Source organism: Cantharellus anzutake, assembly GCF_015039405.1.
Source record: "Cantharellus anzutake strain C23 chromosome Unknown EI90scaffold_84, whole genome shotgun sequence".
NCBI lineage: Eukaryota > Fungi > Basidiomycota > Agaricomycetes > Cantharellales > Hydnaceae > Cantharellus > Cantharellus anzutake.
Window position 1 is genome coordinate 141,048 of NW_024067034.1, and position 18,676 is coordinate 159,723.

An 18,676-nucleotide genomic window follows, 5' to 3' on the forward strand; every position below is an offset into this window, starting at 1 on the left:
GATTGGGTCTTGTATTTAACGTACATTGTAATTTACCATGATAAAAATACCACGAAAATGGTGAAAAACTAGACAAAAAATGGTTTTTTACGGGGCTTTACTTCCCACAGTGGTCCAACAGAATGGTGGTACTAGACATTCGTTTCATCTTATCTAGACCACTGTCCGACAACATAACATGCACTTAGAATCAGGGTTGAAAGATGGACAGCGGGGAACGATAACGCGTGCATAGGCCAAGTGAACGACTTGCTCAATTAGAAGAGAAAAGAATTGCATTAATGGTACAAATACGGCCCTCCACATGCAGGTGGATTCGCCAAGCAGCCAGCTAAAATACAGTAACCATCACCATATCAGATCAACCCGTAGATATGGCAGTTGCACAATGAAATAGATTCAAATATCGCGTCTCTTCACTCCAAGCACGCATTCAAGAGGTTTCCTTAAAAAACCCTCAAGGGTTTCCATCTACGCAAAAGTACACGCATGTCATCAGATTTCCCATTGTTCCATGGCGTGTACGAGAAGCGCGACTATGACTCACCTTCTGGTCCTCCTCAACTGGGACAAACTCATATCTCCGGAACACCGAGGCAATGATCATCAAAAGTTCCATCATCGCTAGATTCTTGCCGACACACGCCCTGTTGGTCACATCAGCTGAAGCCCCATACACCGGTGAAAGAAAGAACAGAACATACCGTGGTCCCCACGAGAACGGGTTGAATGTTTTCTGCATCTTCTCCTCATCTCCTTCGAACCACCTCTCGGGTCTGTAAAGTGGAATATATATCGATAAGCCAGAACAATACCTGAGAGCTGATTCACAAAACTCACCTATACTCATCAACATCCTCGCCCCAAACATCCCTATCACGATGAATCGAGTAACTCGGAACACTAAGGATACTACCCTCCTTGTAAAACCTCCCCATAACCGTTAACCCACCAGCCGGAACGATCCTCGGCAATCCGATCCCACTGCCATGCAACAATAATAACAATAATAATGCCAATCAGTCGCATCATCCACTCCGCCACGAGAGACCGAAAAAAAATAAAACCACATACCTTGTCGAGTGCATTCTTAGCCCTTCTTGGATACATGCCTGCAAGTAAGGCAGCGCCTTGATAGCATCGTACGGCGCAACGTCCGACTTGAGCTCAGAGACCGTTGCCTCCAGACCCACATTAGGACAAATAGGGTGTCCGAGCGCTTCATCCAATTCCGCCTGCAACTTCTTCTGAGCCTCAGGATGAGTGGCAAGGAAGTACGTTATAGCGCATGATGAACTGAATTATTATCGGTGAAAGTGAGAAGGAGCTTCCGAGCGATGAAGTCGAAAAGACATACTTAGAGGTGGTATCGCTCCCCGCAATGAGCTGAGTCTGAGCTTCAGCCGTAAGCTCCGCGCGGCCCATAGGATTCCCATTAACATCTTTCCCCTTCTGGAGCTTGGAAAGAAGATCGTTCCTGTCACTTGGTTCCGAAAGACGTTTCCCTACGGCTGCCACAGCAATCTGACGAAATTTTGGAAATGAGTTCGAGTTATAGAGTCCATGGGGGGAGTAAACTCACACCAGCAAGACTCTTCACCGCTTGAGTTCCGCGCTTGAACCACGGGAATTGCTTCACAATCGGCCTACGCCCCCCCCAAAAAAGCCAATCAATGAACCAATTCGAACTACTTCTTAACACGCCCTCCCACTCACCTGAAGACTGGAGGGATAACCCCCAAACTAGCACTATAATTCCCCCTATCGTTCAAAATCTGGATCGCAGGTAGGTAAACCGTCTTGTCGGGCGTATCACCAGGCATCAACACAGCCGCTTCGTCCTTCTCGGCTTGAAGCATTCCAAAGGGCGAACCGAAAGCGAGATCGCCAATGATATCGAATGCGAGGTAGTTGAACCCTATATATTGCGCCATAAATTTCATCAGCAAATGACCAATTCACAATCCTCATGCTCGTGAGAAGAGGGGAAGGCTCACATTTGAGAGCATCAAACCAAACTCGTCCACCTTCGGCATACGTTCCTTCTTTAAGGGGCACAACCTTCTTCCCCTCACCACTCTTCCCATTGCCGATCCCACCCTGGTTCAAATCGAACTCCTGCTTAACCTGCTCATGATCCTTGCACGCCTCCGCTTCGCCCGTCATCGAATCCCACTTCACCATCATCAGCGCAATCAAGTTTTGAATGTAGGGTTCGAATTCGAGGACGTTCTTCTGCGAGAAGATACTTGAGACTATTTTGCGTTTGCGAGTCTGTTCAGGTAGAGGGAGATTGTTAGAGTTACGAATAAAAATGGATGGGAAGGATAGAAAAGGATCACGTACGTGCTCCGCACGATCACGCGTGTTGAAAAGTCCCTATAAATGATGCAAATTCATCAGCAATGAGGTCGAACTATCGAAAAAAATCGAGGGAGAGTGGAGAGAAACACGTACTCGGTGCAATGAAACGAATGCATCGTAAAAGTCGGATTTCAAACTATATTGAAAAACAGGGGATTAGCAGTGCATCATCTTGAAAACCGAAAAAAAAAATACTAACCTTCCATTACCATGCTAACAGTTGTGAAAAAGAAAGAAAGGAAAGGAAAAAATCAGTACTCATTCTCCAACTACCACCGCCAAAACTGATGACTAGTAATGGCGTAGCGAGAAAGTGCGAAAGAGGGGGGGAAATACAGAGCATCATCTACTCACCGCATAAACGATCTGAAGTGCCTCCGGGTCCGCAATGGATATGTGGTTCGGAGCAATACGAACCACTTTGCCTATATGAATTTGGAAAAACCCCGGGGACGCATAGAGACATGAAGACATAATGAAAGGGCCCAACCCCCCGCGGCAATTCAATGCGTGATCATTGGGGACAGAGGGCGGGGCGTGGGGCGTGGGGTGTGGGGTACATCGATAACCATTACACGAATATTTCATTTCCGTCCAACGCGCGAAGCAAAAGGTTTTGGATGGGAGGATTGGGTTGTCCAAAGCGGTTTGAATCCCCAAAATGGCGATTGGACCAGAGATGGTCGTTAGGTTCAAAATCGAAGGGGAACCAAATCCGCGTCGCAGGCGGAGGCAACAGCAAGTAGAATGGCAAGAGGTCGAACGTGTAGGAATCCACGAGTCCGTGAATCGCCCAAACAACGAATGCGACGGAGTATGGGAAAAGTTGTTAATGTCCGGGAAATGAAAGGAAGGGCGAGATGAAAATGTTGGTACGATATGTGGAAAAGGGTGTATTGCGTTTGCATTTTCACGAGACGCGGTCGGTCGTGTGAAATAGAGGAAGAAAAAAAAGTTGCACGCAAATCATCAGTAAAATGCATAACCTGTGTTGACGGAAATTTGAAAAAGAAAAAAACGCACCGTACTTCTGGTGTAACTTGTGGATTCGGCCCGAACGATCTCCCAGTGCAGCTTTGCGAGAAAGCCAGATGTCGCTTAATTTTGCGATCCATGGTCCAGGAATGGGAGTTGGACTTGAAGTGTTATAGCCGTATGGATCGTTCAGATACTCGATGACGTGAAAAGCGATCTACAGACAAAACAGGACCAAGAAATAATGTTAGTGAGTAGGTGCGTGGGATAAGCAAAGTGCAGAAGACGCACGATTCCGAAGAGGGTAGATAGGAGGATGTATAGAGGAGAGTGTAGGATGGTGAGGATGAGCGCGAGGAGCCCAGATGGTCGGAGGGCAGTGATAAGTGCCGAGCCGAGGGCAATTCCTACTATGTTCCCTTTCTGCATGAAAATTGTATCACAGTCACAGGCGTGAACTTGTGTGTTTTGCAAGTGTTTAACAACGGGCACAAAAAAGTGCTCAAGGCGCGACGTCGGTGGTGAGTTGAAGGCAGATCAGAGCAAGTATTGTAAGAGAGGACACGGGCGAGGATGATTCCCAGACTCTTGTATGTTAGGAACACAATGGTACTATTATTCTGCGACTCTCGGCGATCTCACAACTCGGGTGTGAAGAAAGTTTTCGTAAGAACCAGCTGGCGTGAGGTGGGAGAGATGAGTGCTACAAGATGTCCAGAGGCGTTGCCAGTTGACCGTCTAGCTTCCTTTTAACCTGCACGGGCAGCATCATGAGTCCAATTCACACGAGGGGCCGATATAATATTAATGTCTCTATTGTCTCTGTTTTGAATTCAGCAGCAGATCGTTCCGCCATCACGAGATCGCTCTATCTAAATTGGTTATGTAATACTTGACCGAATTTATCAATATACCTTACCAATTCAGTTGACTGAAAATGGACTTACTTATTTCAGCTCAAGAGGTTTCGGTTTGTGCCTTGCCCTGACTACATACGACTTTTTACACAAACCGCCTTTGCCGCTATGCTCCATCGGACGCTTGTGTCAGTTTCCCATCTATTTTCGCATCTCGTGAGGCCTTATGGCGTGGGCTCGCTTCCGAATGGAACCGCTAAGTTTGAACGGTCGGAAGAACCTTGCATTCAAACCGTGGCATCCATTCCTGTTGGGTAAGGGCACTTCGCCCGTGATCAGCAAAGGAAGATCGTCTTCTGCATGCGCAAATCATGGATTCCCCATATCATACCCTCCGCGAAGCTTCATATAGATGTCCGAACACTTCGGCTTACGAGACCACCGAAGATCAGCTCTCCTTGACCCCTCGGCTGTGGGGTGACACCGACTCCACCGGTCAGGCTGATCAGAATACAACAAGCTTGTTGGATGATACATAACGTCGATTCTGCATTACATAAGCTCTTCATGATCTTTCCATGAATCCCCCGCCGGACGTGTAGTAATCACCGCGGATTTCATTTGGCGTGACCGGCTTTCTTTTTGGCTGACCTAGATAGGTCACCGTCCTCTGGTTAATTAATGAATAATCGATCTTACAAGGTGAAAGGTCATCACACCATCAGCCGACACGAAGGGTACCGCCTAAACTCATTAGCCCTGCCGCCAATGTTTCTCCGTAAGCAGGTCATCAGCTCCTGCATTCATCTCTGCAGGCCTTATGTATATCCTACACAGAGTTGATGGACCTTCCCCTCCTCTAGCTAAGCTCATGTGAAATAATCCGGATTGATCGCCCCCGCTTACATGACCCCATCGCCCACGCGGCATCAAACGCTTTCTTTCCGCGTCGATGGCCACCAAAATTCGGACGCTGCTGCGTTCCAAGGCTGTTCGCCGTGCCTTCATTATCCAATATAACAGGTAAATCAAAAAAATCAATCTTCCCTCCTTTCACTTCAACTTGCCTCGTCATCTGCCGTGCCTCCCAGCTTACTGGATCATACATCAGGGGTTGGTTCCCCCCCCCCTCTAGGCCGTTGCGATTAATAAAATAAGCAGACCATCGTGACCCATGCACAAGAACTACATAAATATTATCGTTAGGCGGGAATCTCGGAAGAGAGGCAGATGTACACAAATCGCTTATGTTCACACGCTTTACATGGTCGTTTGCTTCTTTCGGCCACTCTCGTTGCCGTTCAATCATTTCTCTTCACTCTGATCATAATTTCCGCCCCTGAACTTCGAGGATGAAGAAGCCAGACGTGCCACATATGCATGGGAGCGTTAAACCCTTCGTGACGCTCGCAAACCCGAGAGCCACCCCTAGCTTTGTGATCTCGGTCTTCACAATTGAAGAGTTGGACTTGAGGTGATCAAACCCCCGTACACAAACACAAATGTTCTCCGACCCGGTTATGATCATCAGTACGCCGGATGACCTGATGTCTGATGCGTGTGGGGGGTCATATTATGCTGACGGAGTGGGCACCGACGATAGCAGATTTAATTGCGTAATACAGATCCCGAAATGTCGGACCACCACGCGAACTAGGCCCAATGATTAACGTGATAGAGGATGAGCCAGACCACAGGCGCCGAACGGGTGTCAAGTTTGAACACTTGACATTCAGAAACGAAGCCACTACCTTCGAAGTGGCGGTGGGGAGGGGGGCTAGCTCGCCTGACGCGGCGTTGCTTGCATGCATGCCCCGCGCAGCGGCTCGGCCCATAGTAGCTTCGAAGTTTCAGCGCATTGAAGATAGACCAAAGTAACGTAGAGCTGAATAGGTACGCGGCTTAGTCTCTCGTAAACAGTTCAGATATTGCACACAACTACCTGGATAAATACACGTTTTCCAGAACAGGTGAAACAGAGCGGAACGGATCCCAGCACGAATCCAGGTATAAGAAAGGAGCTGTACTTACAGTCAACATATCTCTAGCGCACCATATGGGAGAGCTGGGCTATAAAATCGAGGGAAGCTCCCGCCAGTGGCATAATTCAATGTTAGGGGCGAAAAATACACGAGTGGACCCGATCGGCTTACCATTAAATTTGCTCCTTGCCCAACAATGGGGGCGACATAAGATGTTCCTGGACATGTAAGGATGTCAGCATGGGTCTCAATGTGAGAGGGGAAATAATACTTACGGCCAAACCTGTTGGGTGGACACCGTGCGGGCCAACTGGCTGGCAGCAAAGTTCCACCCTGACAGGAAAGGGGCATGGACAACAGGCGCAAGCGCCTGTGGGAACACGTCCATACCGACGCCACGAGGGCGTCCCGCCAAAGTGTCCCTCTCCCACTCTCCCACTCTCTCGAAATAAATGGGACATACTGCTGCGTGAACGAATATTGCTTGCTAGCGAAAATTAAATCATGATACGTACTATCCGTATGACGGAAGTGATGTGTTCGCCACTTTTGTTGGAAGTATGGCCCAGGAATAGAGTATAACGCTGATCGATGAGCTACACAAGAAGGGAAAGATCCAAGACGAAATACAGAGAAAGAAGCCTGGCGACGGGGTACTCCGAAGTGGATTGACCAAAAGGCTGAGAGCTTCGAGGGAAACGACCCGGGGCGAGAGCATACGTCGAGACGAGGTGATAGAAACATGTTGGAGCAGAAAGGAAGGCGGGTCGTTCTTCCCCACTGTGCGTCCATTGTGGATAGAAAGGGTGTGCATGGGTTCCCGTACTCAATTTTCCTCCGCTTTGTTGCCCACTCCCCTCTGTCGATGGAACCTGCAAGGCGCGTCAAATCCATAAGGTATACAACGGGTCGTCGAAGTCCATGGGCAGCCCGAACAGTCATAGGGGGAAAGCAGGATGTGTAGACCCGATAATCAGTAAGACTGATCCCTGAGCAGTTCGCCAAAGCAGACACGGCCATGTTGAGAGCTGTGATCATAGGTCGATTGGATAGACGAAGGGGGCATCTCTAATAAGTGGAAAATCGACAGCCTAGATATAACCCACAGCTTCAGGATCCGGTAGGGTTGACGTCGCAAAAGGTTTGGAGTGGCTACCAACGAGGCATTGGTGGTCCAAGGATGGTGAAGTCACGCGACGACTAGAGTTCCGGGAGCAAGGGCGCAGGGAAAAACGAACTAGCAGATGTGTCAGAACTTGGAGCGAGAGCGAGCCGTGCTCTGCGATTGCGCATCCATCGGATTGAAAGGGTTCCATGCGTCCTTGCGCTCGACTCAGTTGGTTGTTGTTCGCTTCAATCCACAAGGCGCGTGGGTCACAGGTCGATGAGAAGGCCAAGGTGCCAAAGTGTAGTGAGCGAAGATCGGCAGCCTAGAGATTATCCGAAACATCAGAGTTGTTGCGTAATCGGCAGGGGACCTGTACTTTAAGGATGGCGGATGGTTCGAATGGCAGCATGAGTGACGCGCTAAGGGTGTCAAGTGAAGGGGTAAAAGATCGGTTAACGTGGACAACAAGTGGGACATCGAGGGCCTTGATCCATGGGGCGGGAGAGGTTCGGGGTGACTGCGGACCGGGCTTCGGGGGACAGTCCGGGGACGGCAAAGGCGAGTAGCGACTGGGGGGCCCGAAAGCGAGGGGGGAGAAGAAGGAACTGGTGGGGGGAACTAATGCTCAGACCACGCTTTTATGCCTCTCAGATCTATTCAATCCTCTCCTTGTGATGATCACGCTCCGGACTGCTGCAAGAATGAATAAAACCTTCCAAATCAAGCCACTTGCTTCGTCGAAATTCCAACCAGCGATATGATCCCGGAATACGTAGTTAATATTTCACAAATTTCGAAATTTCTCGTCAGCCAGTGTACCGTTTAGCATTGTTCAACCGCGAAACGGCTCCCAAAACGTCCCGCTACAATATCCGTGAGCAGGAGATTAGGGGACGATACAAGACGATGCCAGGAGGGGGAGAGAAGGCCCGTTGGGAAGACATATTCACTCTTTGGCTAGGAAGATGGCTAGGAAGGATCCAGTCATCAAGGCAATGCATCAGCATATTAGCCAGATTGGTTATTCATAGATTATTATCCGAATTCACTCTATATAGAAGAATTTGCGCACCCCTGACAAGGCCATGCCCCAAAACCGTTGCTGCACTGGGGTACAAAGTTTGCCGCACGCCTGAATACACCAGGACCTTCGCTGAAGAGTGTAACGATGCACGGTGTCGCCGACGCCACTTCGTGGCAAAGGAAATTCCAGTCAACGTCGACGCTTCCACAAATGTGACATGGACCCTTCAGCTTGAGCGTGTAGAAATGCTCATACGAAGCTGAGCGATTGGGAGAGGACGGGCCAGATGAGCTCACGATCTGGGGTTTGAACGTCGCGGAAAAATTAGGAAACCAAGCCCATCTCATCAGGAATGCCACGCAAAAAACGGAGGTCTGTAACAAAGATTACCTTAGTATTAGCTGGTGTTGATCAATGTGGAAGATTCGTTCCCACCGGCTGCCCTGCGATGAATGGATGGAAATTGGACCCACACTCCGGCAAGCACAAGCACAAGGTGCAACTGCACCAGACGTCACAAAGCACAGACAAAACACGCCAATGGCAAGCCGCACTAAGCAATTGCAGAAGTATACGTCTAGCTTGGGGAGAGCTTTGAAATCTTGTGACAAGCGCTTCCAGTCCCCTAGGTGGCGAGATGGTTTCTCGGCTTATATACGTTGAATCCATAACTGATAGAGTTACCCCCCGTTATACGCTTAATGTTAGCGTCCACGAACAGCTTCTATTCATTACAGGATGGGTGGTGGAACGCCGACGTAAGTCTCATCATTAACCTTTTCCCTGCGTCTGCCACATGAAGTTGACAGTTTTAGGGACACATTTGCTGCAGAGAACACCCCCCTTTCGTACATGCGTCTTCACGTGTCGAATATTAGACTTGGACCCGTCTACCGATGGGCTGCACCACCTAGTCGAACGAAGCCACCCCTTCGACCCGTTACTGCCACGCGATCGAACATTGGGGTGAAGGCTGCCTGACACCGTAGTCTGCGAATGTAAACGCCACTGATGCTCTCAAGGAATGATGCGGCGATTTCTGACCGCCTGAAATTTTTCAATAGACATCAGGCCAATATGGTGGTTGATGAAGGTCTAGTCTTTGTTTTCACCGGAATGGAGAGACACTCTGCCCCTCCATTCCGTTGAACAACGGAGACATTGACCTTCAGGTCACATAACAGACTGATGGACATCGAACCCACCCGGCTTGTCCTAAAAATCGAAAGGCCCGCGGAGCCCTGGATCATGCGCAGCGAATGAATCGTCGTGGTGCCCGCTATTAGCATAGGGGTGCTAGTCAGTTCAGCAAGAGCGACTCAAATCATGTTCCGACTCTGAACGCTGACGCATATTCCCCGATTACGAGCATAAACATCGTGCACACCTCGCAAGGTAATCCTTCTATTCTGAGACACGAGATTACTTACCGCCACCAGGTCTGAGAAAGTCTCTAGAACCAGGATGTCGTCCCAACCATCAGCTGGAGTATGGCGATTTCGCATAGAGACACCGACTCAATTTCCGATCATCTGAAAGGATGGACAAGGCAAAGTCCTGTGCTGCGAGAGGAATGGGACCTGGAAACCAGGTGAGAGAGAGATGAATTTGGCGACCCAGTACTCTAAATGGAAGTTCCTTCCACACTCGCTTACTTCCATTTGCCTTCATCTCGAGCGTTGGAGGACTACAGCATGTTGGTTTTCCTGCTAACGACAGCCATATGGATTGCTGTAGCTGTTGTTTCGTCTCCTCACCTCGGGGGTGACATCCCGGAGGAAGCGAAAGCTTGTTGAGGTGCATCCCCAATTCCGTGATCTCACCGAAACGGTACCCCCCACTCCCGTGTGTGAGGCCAATGGTTCCAGAGCATTATCCTGGCCAGGCGCTTCTACCGGTAGGAGACGGATATACCCCGACACTGCCCGAACTCCCGTGACCGGTTCACGTAGGAACAATCTTGTCTATTCCCTAACCGAACCACCCGTACCGCTCTGTACGAGTGAGTGCTCTCCTTGTCGTGTTCACCATGCGAGAATGAACGTGTGCAATTCGGGTGAACACTTGATTTGTTGAGCTTTGATTCAATTCAGGACACCCGGCAGCTAGCGTGCGAGGCAGAAATTTTACTTGAACCGATTTTTCCGTGGGAAGGGGGGAACAGGACCTAGAGCAGAGGTGTATGATGCGGAAATGGAGGGACTAGCGCAAGGATCAGCTAACCTCAAGATCTGGCTCGACGAGCACTACCAAAAAGGAGACAAACTCACCCTCTCAATCTTCTCCGATAACACTGGAGCACTCCAGCGCATAATAGAGAGAGATGGCTGAAGCCTGGACACACCGCTGGGTAAACACCCCGAATTCCCCGAGATCGGGCTTCTACGAAGCAAACCAACTCGCACCAAAGCTAAAACCCACCAAACGTTTCAGCAACCTCGACAGAAAGACATTCAGCCGAGTCCTACAATTCCGCACAGGACACGCCCACATCGGCGAATACTACCACCGATTCGGCATAACAACGGAGAGCAAAGGGTGCCAATGCGGCAAACCCACACAGACGAGGACCCACATTTTAGCGGAATGCCCCCGAGTGTACAGACACAGACACCTACTTGGACGCGGCAACCAGACCAGGTTCCACACCCTCGTAGGAAAAGTGAAAGGCATTGAAAGACTTGCGTCCTTCATCAAAAAGTCCAAAACAGGTGACAAACACCAGACCAACGGCCGCCACGCGAAGAGGAACACGACCCCAGGAACCCGGACAGCCGGGTAGACGAGAGACCACGAAAGCACAGAACGAAGCAACGGCGGAGGAGAGGAAGAGACGGGCGAGACGAACACAATAAATTATTTCCTTATTTTCTATTTCTTTTATCAACACCTCGACAATACCCACCGACACCACATAACCCGAGGATCACTGACACCAGACGATACCAACCAGACTACCCACACATCATGTATAGAAAGTCCCCTTTATGTACGCTACGGTGTATCGACGGGACAGCCGCACTGCCACGACATCACGAGGCCGCGGGGTATTAAGATAGATTTATCATCATCTCCAGCGCATAATGGCCACGTCCCCAGGACTGGACATCCAACAATCACTCCGATTCCGCAACAACATCTCCCTCCTTCTTTCAGAACGCCCCCTCTGCGACGTAATTATAAAGTGGGTCCCAGGACACGAAGATATCAAAGGGAACGAACGGGCAGACACCCTAGCCAAAGAAGGCTCCAACCTGCCGTCCGAATACCCGTACAGAACCTCAGCGGCATTCATGAGAAACCTAAACAAACGCCAATATAAGGACGAATGGATCTCTCGCTGGAACACTGACCCTATACAACAAAAGCCATCAGAATACCGAAGCTGTAACCGCATAGAACCGCAACTGCGACCAACAAAGCGGTTTAAGTCCCACTCCCGCAAATCCTTCAGCTGCCTAGTACAGCTTCGCACCGGCCATGCATTCATCGGACAATTCTACAAACGCTTCCTACCAGAAGAGAACCCCAGTTGCACATGCGGAGAACCCGTAGAAACGCGAGAACACATACTTCTCGAATGTCCCAAGCACGAACACCACCGAAACTTGCTCCCAGACAATGAAGGTAAACTGATCCTTGCTGACTGCCTGGTGGACGAGAAAGGAATAGAGAGGGTAGCAGGATTTCTGTCAGCGAGTGGAGCATACGAGAAAGAGAGAAGGACAGAATAGACACACCCCAAGATATGACACCGCTGGAAGGTGAAGAAATTCAACACTGCTAGCGCTATAGACTTATGTCATGAATTCAACTGAGGTAAACCAGGTGACTGGACAAATGACATAAAATGGACAGGCCTGGTATCGAACCCAGGACCTCTAGCATGCATCCATACACTACTCGCCCGTTATGCCAGGGAGGTCACTCCATCCCTCATCAGCAAAAGTCTGTTATGCTCCAGAGCATCAAGAGTGGCTGGAGCATGTGGGAGACAAAACAGCAGATTGGGCACTCCTGGAGCCAATAGTGTTCTCCTGGGAGGGGGTTCAGGAGCAGCTGGGAGTGGTGAGGAGTATGTAATGTGCCAGGAGCAGTGGGAGGAAAATTTTTGGTCTCTAAAAAGTTGAAAAAAAAATTCAGGAACTATAGTGCCTTTAAAGTGCTTTCAGGACATATAATTATTTGCAAAATTGAGGAAGAAATGATGGAGAAAAATGGAAAATACTTTCGGAGACCCGAGAAATAATGAGAACTGAATTGATGGGAAAGTCTGAAAATTGAATAGGAAAGTGAGGGGAAGCCTTGTAAGCATTGTTATTTTCTGCTGTTCTGATTTTTCCTGATTGTTCTTGGTCTCACTCCCAGCTGCTCCTGGACCCTCCCAGGAGCTTTCAGGAGCTTCCAGGAGTATTGAGGAGCAGCTGGGAATGAGACCAAGAAGAATCAGGAAAAATCAGAACAGCAGAAAATAACAATGCTACAAGGCTTCCCCTCACTTTCCTATTCAATTTTCAGACTTTCCCATCAATTCAGTTCTTGGGTCTCCAAAAGTATTTTCCATTAGCTGCTCCTGGACCCTCCCAGGAGCTTCCAGGAGTATCCAGGAGTATCCAGTAGCAGCTGGGAGTGAGACCAAGAACAATCAGGAAAAATTAGAACAGCAGAAAATAACAATGCTACAAGGCTTCCCCTCACTTCCCTATTCAATTTTCAGACTTTCCCATCAATTCAGTTCTCATTATTTCTTGGGTCTCCGAAAGTATTTTCCATTTTTCTCCATCATTTCTTCCTCAATTTTGCAAATAATTATATATCCTGAAAGCACTTCAAAGGCACTACAGTTCCTGAATTTTTTTGATTTTTTCCCTGATTATTTTTTTCAACTTTTTAGAAGTCCCTATTTTTCAAATTTTCCTCATTTCCCTCTATATCCCCCCCCCTCATTCCCCCCTCATTCCCCCCCTCATTCTCCCCTCATTCTCCCCCTCATTTCCCCCTCATTTCCCCCCCTCATTCTCCCCCATTTCCCCCTCCCCCATATTCTGCCAGCCTGAAAGTGATTAAGTTGCCAGATTAATCATATATCAGGCCATAAATTTTGATTGTGTATTGGTGAGTCTCAGTGTCCTTGATATATAGTATAGTGTTTGATCTAAATGTTAAGCAGTGTCTTGTTGTGTTAGTCATGTGGTAGGAGGTATTCATGGGGGATCTTCCCTCTTTTTTTCCTTTTCATTTTCAAATGCTCCAGGAGCTCCCAGAAACTTCTCACCCCTATACACTTTGAAGCATTTAAATTGTATTTACTGGATATGTTTGTGCACAAAGCAATGCTCCAGGCCCTCCTGGGAGTGCCCTGGAGTACCTAGCCAACTCCGGAGGAAATGGGCTGTTCCTGGACCGGCCAATCTCCTCCTGATTCTCCCAGTGCTCTCGATACTCTGGAGCACTCAGGAGCATAACAATTTTTTGCTGATGGCCTGATGGTGGGAGGTTACTCCATCCCATATTCCAACAGAAGGCGGAACCCATCCCATTTTTGAAACTGACACCTAAAAACGGTCAACCCAACACGACAACTCAAAAGTGGAGCAGCATTTGGGCAACGCCTTATCAGAGAGATTAAGGACACCTGAATCGGACTTATTTCTTTATTTTCTCACCTTATTTTTGTGTATTTATCTCAACCCCTGCCCTTGGCACTCTCACGAGCAGCCTACAGTTTGCAGGTTAAATATCCAGAATAAACAACTGATTTTTCCATTTTGTTTTTCATTTCGGCGACCGCTTTCGCATTCCTGCACTGTCAGGGGACGACTCCCGGGTCCCCATGACCCTCCCCAATGGTCCACAGCCTGTGGTGTAACCAGCCCTATCCAGGGCACAACCTACTGTGGGTAAGGAGATGAATAGATAAAGCAGTAGGTAAGGTACACTTGCCTACTGTGGGTGAGATGAGAAGGAAGCTAACTTCTCATCTTCCCACAGTGGCCACAATATCAAGCAAACTTCCGGGGATACCTGGAAGTCACATGAAGGGATAGGGACCGGGCCCGGAGCATGCAGCGCGCAGAGTGTGCACGCATGCGGGAAGCGCAGCGGGTGGATGTGGGTCCGGATGTGGGTCCGGGTCCGGGCTAGTCAGGGTGTGTGCCCTGACATGCACTGACCAATGCTTAACTCATCAATTTATTAACTTCCTACAAGACTTGCCTGCGCTCAGACCTGTTCTTCATTACATATTCTTTCTTTCTACTTACAATCGACTCAGAAGGATTTTGTCAGGGATGTGTCAGGGCACACCCGCCTGACCCGGTTCCACCCAGGCCCACCTGGGCCCACCTCACCCGCTCACCTGCTCACCCGCTCCCCACTACCCATCCTTCCTCCCTCTTCCCTCTTTCCTCTTTCTCCTTTATTTCACTCTCCCTTTCTGTTTATTCTTTCTATTTACACGGACCACCTTCCCTTGTATCATTGTACTGTTGACCCGTCTGGCTCGGACACCCCGGACGACTTCCCGCTATGCCCAGCATGTGCACCTGCAGCGGACGCCCTCGGGATCCCCTGCGGGGATACCCGGATGGCTGCGGCCCTCTCCGTAGATGACGTGGCACCCGTCATGTGACCCAAGCCGCATGTACATAAATGTACCTGAAGTGGGAACTGAAGAAGTAACCTTCTTCTCACGTTTTCCACTTCAGGTAAGTAGTGTAGTTCTTCCTTTTAATAACAATTCACGTTTTCCACTTCAGTCTAAGTGGCCAGGGACTACAGTCCCAGATCGGGCCCATCAGTACGCAGGCCCGCTTCGTCCCCCGAGAGGGTCCCTCCACCGGGCGCTACAGCTGGGCCCCCTCCACCCCGGACGCGTCCCTGACAGGATGGCTCGAGGAAGGCAGAGGTAGCGGCGTAACGCTCGGCGCTAGCGGCCCGGACGGCGGCGGGGCGGTGAGACCGTATAGTGGATAGCCCTTACTCGGGCTTACGTCCCTGTGTGGCTTCTTAGGCTGAAGCGGGAAATGTATTGTTATTAGGGTGAGAAGCCAGACTAAACTAGGGTACTTGCCTGAAGCGGGAAATGAGAAGAAGGTTACTTCTTCGGTCCTGCTTCGGCTTAGTTTATATACATGTGTGAATGGGTCATGTGGGGTTGCCACGTCACCCTCGGACGAAGCCGGGTTACCGTGGGTGGTTCCGCAGTCGATCCCGAGTGTTGGAGGGGAAGTACAAGTAGAAGTGTGCGGCGCATCCGGTGTTGCAGCGCCCCTATGGGGTGCTCAGCATCGGACGCATCCGTGCTACAAGGGTAGGAAAGAAAGAGAGGTCGTCTGTATAAAGATAGAAAAAGAGAAGAAGGAAAGGAGAGAGAATGAGGGAATGAGACAAAAGGAAAAGGAGGTGGCGGCGGCGGCAGCAGCGTGCCCTGACAGATTTCTCCACCTGAAAACGCTCATATCTGTTAGGGTCATACCCAGGCTTTGGAGTGTTACTCTGCACAGAGTCATACACCCATAGCAATATTACGCTTTTTTCGACGCTGAAAATTTGTCATCTCTTTCCCCTTTTGGTTTCTTTCTTTTCACTTTACATAATTTTTCTTACATTTCAAGGTGTCCACACCCGTGGTCATGGGGACCCTGGTCAGGTCCGAGGTCGGACTGCGTGTCCTGGGTCTGTTGGTCTGAACAAATGGAGTTACAATGGAGTAACAGATTTAGCTACAAGCACCTGCACCAACCCGCCATCCTGCCACCATCTCTAAAGTCTTCTCTCGTGCTAAGAGATCTTCCATCTCTGTTTCCAGCGCTAAGTGGTGCTCACCCTGGATCCAATAAAGATCCCACATTGTATTGTGTGTCAAATTAAAGATATCTTGTATCCTCTTCCCCTGTAAGCTTACACCCTGAAAGCAAATCATGAATAAATCTTCCGAGAAGAATGGGAATGAGACTTACTTGGGGATCTTGATGGGAGGTTCCATGCACAATTTATTCCGTGTTGCTGTCACTTGTGAGGTCTTGGAGAAGGTGGGCATGGAATGGATGATAGTCGTGGTTCACATCATCAGTGATGGATATGGGATGCCCATGCTCAGGCTCCAGACGACTCCCAGAAGGATCACAATCACTGGCAGAAGGAGCAAGTCCAAATGAGCGACAAATTCTCTTCCGGTGTGAGCCTTCCACTGTATGTTGGTGCATGCATTTCACAAGATAACAAGCTAGCTTTGTGTCATGACCGACAAATCCCAGGGCTCCGTCAGTGGCGAACCAATGCCGATAGGCGAATCCGCCGACCCGACACCCATCCTAACCAGCCCCCAACCCCATGCCTGGCCCCCTGCCTTACTGCGTGAGACTTGGCCAAGAATCAGAACCTAGACCCTGCCGGTATTCCAACCTTACCTCCAGTTCCTGAGCCCTTGGCGCTCCCGGCATTCAGTCACGCCTGCCTTGTCTCCATCTGAACCACACTCATCGCTTCCCGCTATGTGGTCACAGCCATGCCCCGCTTCCGTCCACTCCGCACCCTCTGCCCACTCCACACCCTCTGCCCATCTCTGCACCTTCTGGCCACTTCTGGTTGCCCTTGACACCTCTGGTCAGGTCAACACTCCCACTCCCCTCTGTACCTCTGTTGGCCTTCATGCTGTCCTTGTGTGACAGTGCTGGCAGATCAACTTCTGTTCGCGGACTTGTGTCGGCACTGCACCGACCCCGCTTATTTGCGGACTTGTATCGGCGCCGCGCGCTGACCTCCGCTTTTCCTCTGGCCATTTGTCACTTGGCAGCTTATCATTCATTCCTTGCCGAGTGCCATTTATTGTTTGCTTCCCTGCCAATATCGGCATTTGATCCCCTCTTTATTGGCACTAGGTTATTGATCTCATTCAGTTATTCATCAATAACCCTTGCCACTTATTGTTTAGTGATCTGTTCCTCCTTTCCAGTTCCCGGGCTCTTGTCCTTATTTAGTTTGACAATTCCCGCTTATCTCCGCGCCGGACCGTGCCGGACTGACCGGCCTTTCTATATTCCCTCTTGCCTATTTATATACCTTGTAAATACTTTCGGGGACCCCAGTCTGAAATCAACTAGAGTACCCCCCTGTCTGGTCTGAGTCTCTCCTTCTGCAAAGGGGGCTTCCCCCCCCCTGAGTCCGTGCTCGCGGAGTCCGCGCTCCTCCTACAGGTCCGCTCCGCCCGCAAGTCTTGTTTGAAGTCCGCTGTGAGTGTCAATCCGTAAATACGGGATCTCCCCCAAACGTCAAGCTCAGGGCACAGCGCTCCACCTGAGTCGCTGAGGCCGCGATCCCACTCTGCTAACCTTGAACAGCGCTTCCGGACGCGCCGCATATTTCCGCCCACATATCCGCATGCGCGCTCCAACAGACCTCTGCCACAATCTCCGACTCCGACAATATCCCAGCCTCTGACAAAATCCAGTCTCTGACACTTTGCTACTGTGCCTTGAATATCAGGTGAAAGCGCGAGAGCTTAGGATTCATCAGTATGGTAATGAATACGCTTGAATCAAATTTACGAGATGTCTGCATACCAGTCACCTGTAGTTCTTCTGCTGAGCGCCTTTCTGTAATGCTTCCATCTGAAATACCCTCGGAATCCCGAGCCTCCAGTGTATTTGTATGCAAAGCTACATATCCCTTGCACTTTGCGACTTGGTGGTTATTATTTCCAAAAAACCTATCAAGATGATAGGAATGTCCCCACATGGGACTAAGAACACCCATGTTGTGCTAGGGAAGGATGGTGAGGATAGGCGAATAATGAATCATGCTCCGACATTTTGGAAAATCCCAACACAAACTTAAAGCGTGGCAACTCAGGGTGGCGAAAGGCCACATTTGCAAATTACTCAGTCATTGCGGTATCTAATGCATAATGTAGCATACTGTACTGGCATGACCAACAACCGGTCACGTGTCATGCAGGCCTTCTGGTTGGGTGCTTTTACAAAGTTTGTCACGCATCATGCTGGCTTTGCGGTTGCAATGTCCGGTGTCACGCTGTTTGGTGGCTCCAAGTGGCTGTGTGATTTTTCGATTGGATTTGGTCACATGTAAAACTAAAAGTGATACATTTCCATCTCTTTTTCTAGATTTTTCGCCTGACTCGTTTACCCCCCAAAAAAAAAACGGATAAATTTGCAGTTGAAACACGAGATTTTTTCAGTTCAATTATTATTTTCAAATTTACTCGGATATAAGACTATAGACCCGTTGGCACTCAGGTATTTCCGGCTCTTGTCACGCTGTTCCAGGCTTAACCGGTTGGCTGTCACGCATCACTCGGGCTTTCCGGTTGAATGTCCGACGTAAATTTCTGTCACGCTCCAAAACC

General features: G+C 49.4%; 3 protein-coding genes across 3 annotated transcripts; 1 reads left to right on the forward strand and 2 right to left on the reverse strand.

Moving 5' to 3' along the window:
* Positions 1 to 331: 331 nt before the first annotated feature.
* EI90DRAFT_3001799 (cytochrome P450 monooxygenase pc-bph) lies at positions 332 to 3,921 on the reverse strand. The gene is made up of 15 exons (XM_039056339.1): positions 3,631 to 3,921; positions 3,388 to 3,556; positions 2,719 to 2,789; positions 2,564 to 2,577; positions 2,458 to 2,500; positions 2,347 to 2,379; positions 1,998 to 2,274; positions 1,717 to 1,918; positions 1,583 to 1,646; positions 1,358 to 1,524; positions 1,075 to 1,296; positions 841 to 984; positions 705 to 776; positions 548 to 647; positions 332 to 471 (listed from the first exon to the last, which is right to left on the reverse strand). Exons 1-15 carry the CDS (start codon positions 3,766 to 3,768, stop codon positions 400 to 402), a joined length of 1,788 nt encoding a protein of 595 aa, XP_038910249.1. The 5' UTR covers positions 3,769 to 3,921; the 3' UTR covers positions 332 to 399.
* A 973-nt stretch (positions 3,922 to 4,894) lies between these two features.
* Positions 4,895 to 5,677, reverse strand: EI90DRAFT_2612711 (uncharacterized protein). The gene has a single exon (XM_039053332.1). The coding sequence runs from the start codon at positions 5,503 to 5,505 to the stop codon at positions 5,056 to 5,058; it is 450 nt and encodes a 149-aa protein (XP_038910250.1). The 5' UTR covers positions 5,506 to 5,677; the 3' UTR covers positions 4,895 to 5,055.
* A 2,366-nt stretch (positions 5,678 to 8,043) lies between these two features.
* Positions 8,044 to 9,291, forward strand: EI90DRAFT_3020585 (uncharacterized protein; the record flags this gene model as incomplete). Its single annotated transcript, XM_039057524.1, has 6 exons — positions 8,044 to 8,058; positions 8,097 to 8,522; positions 8,554 to 8,682; positions 8,734 to 8,879; positions 9,048 to 9,068; positions 9,120 to 9,291. 6 exons carry the CDS (start codon positions 8,044 to 8,046, stop codon positions 9,289 to 9,291), a joined length of 909 nt encoding a protein of 302 aa, XP_038910251.1.
* Positions 9,292 to 18,676: the final 9,385 nt, after the last annotated feature.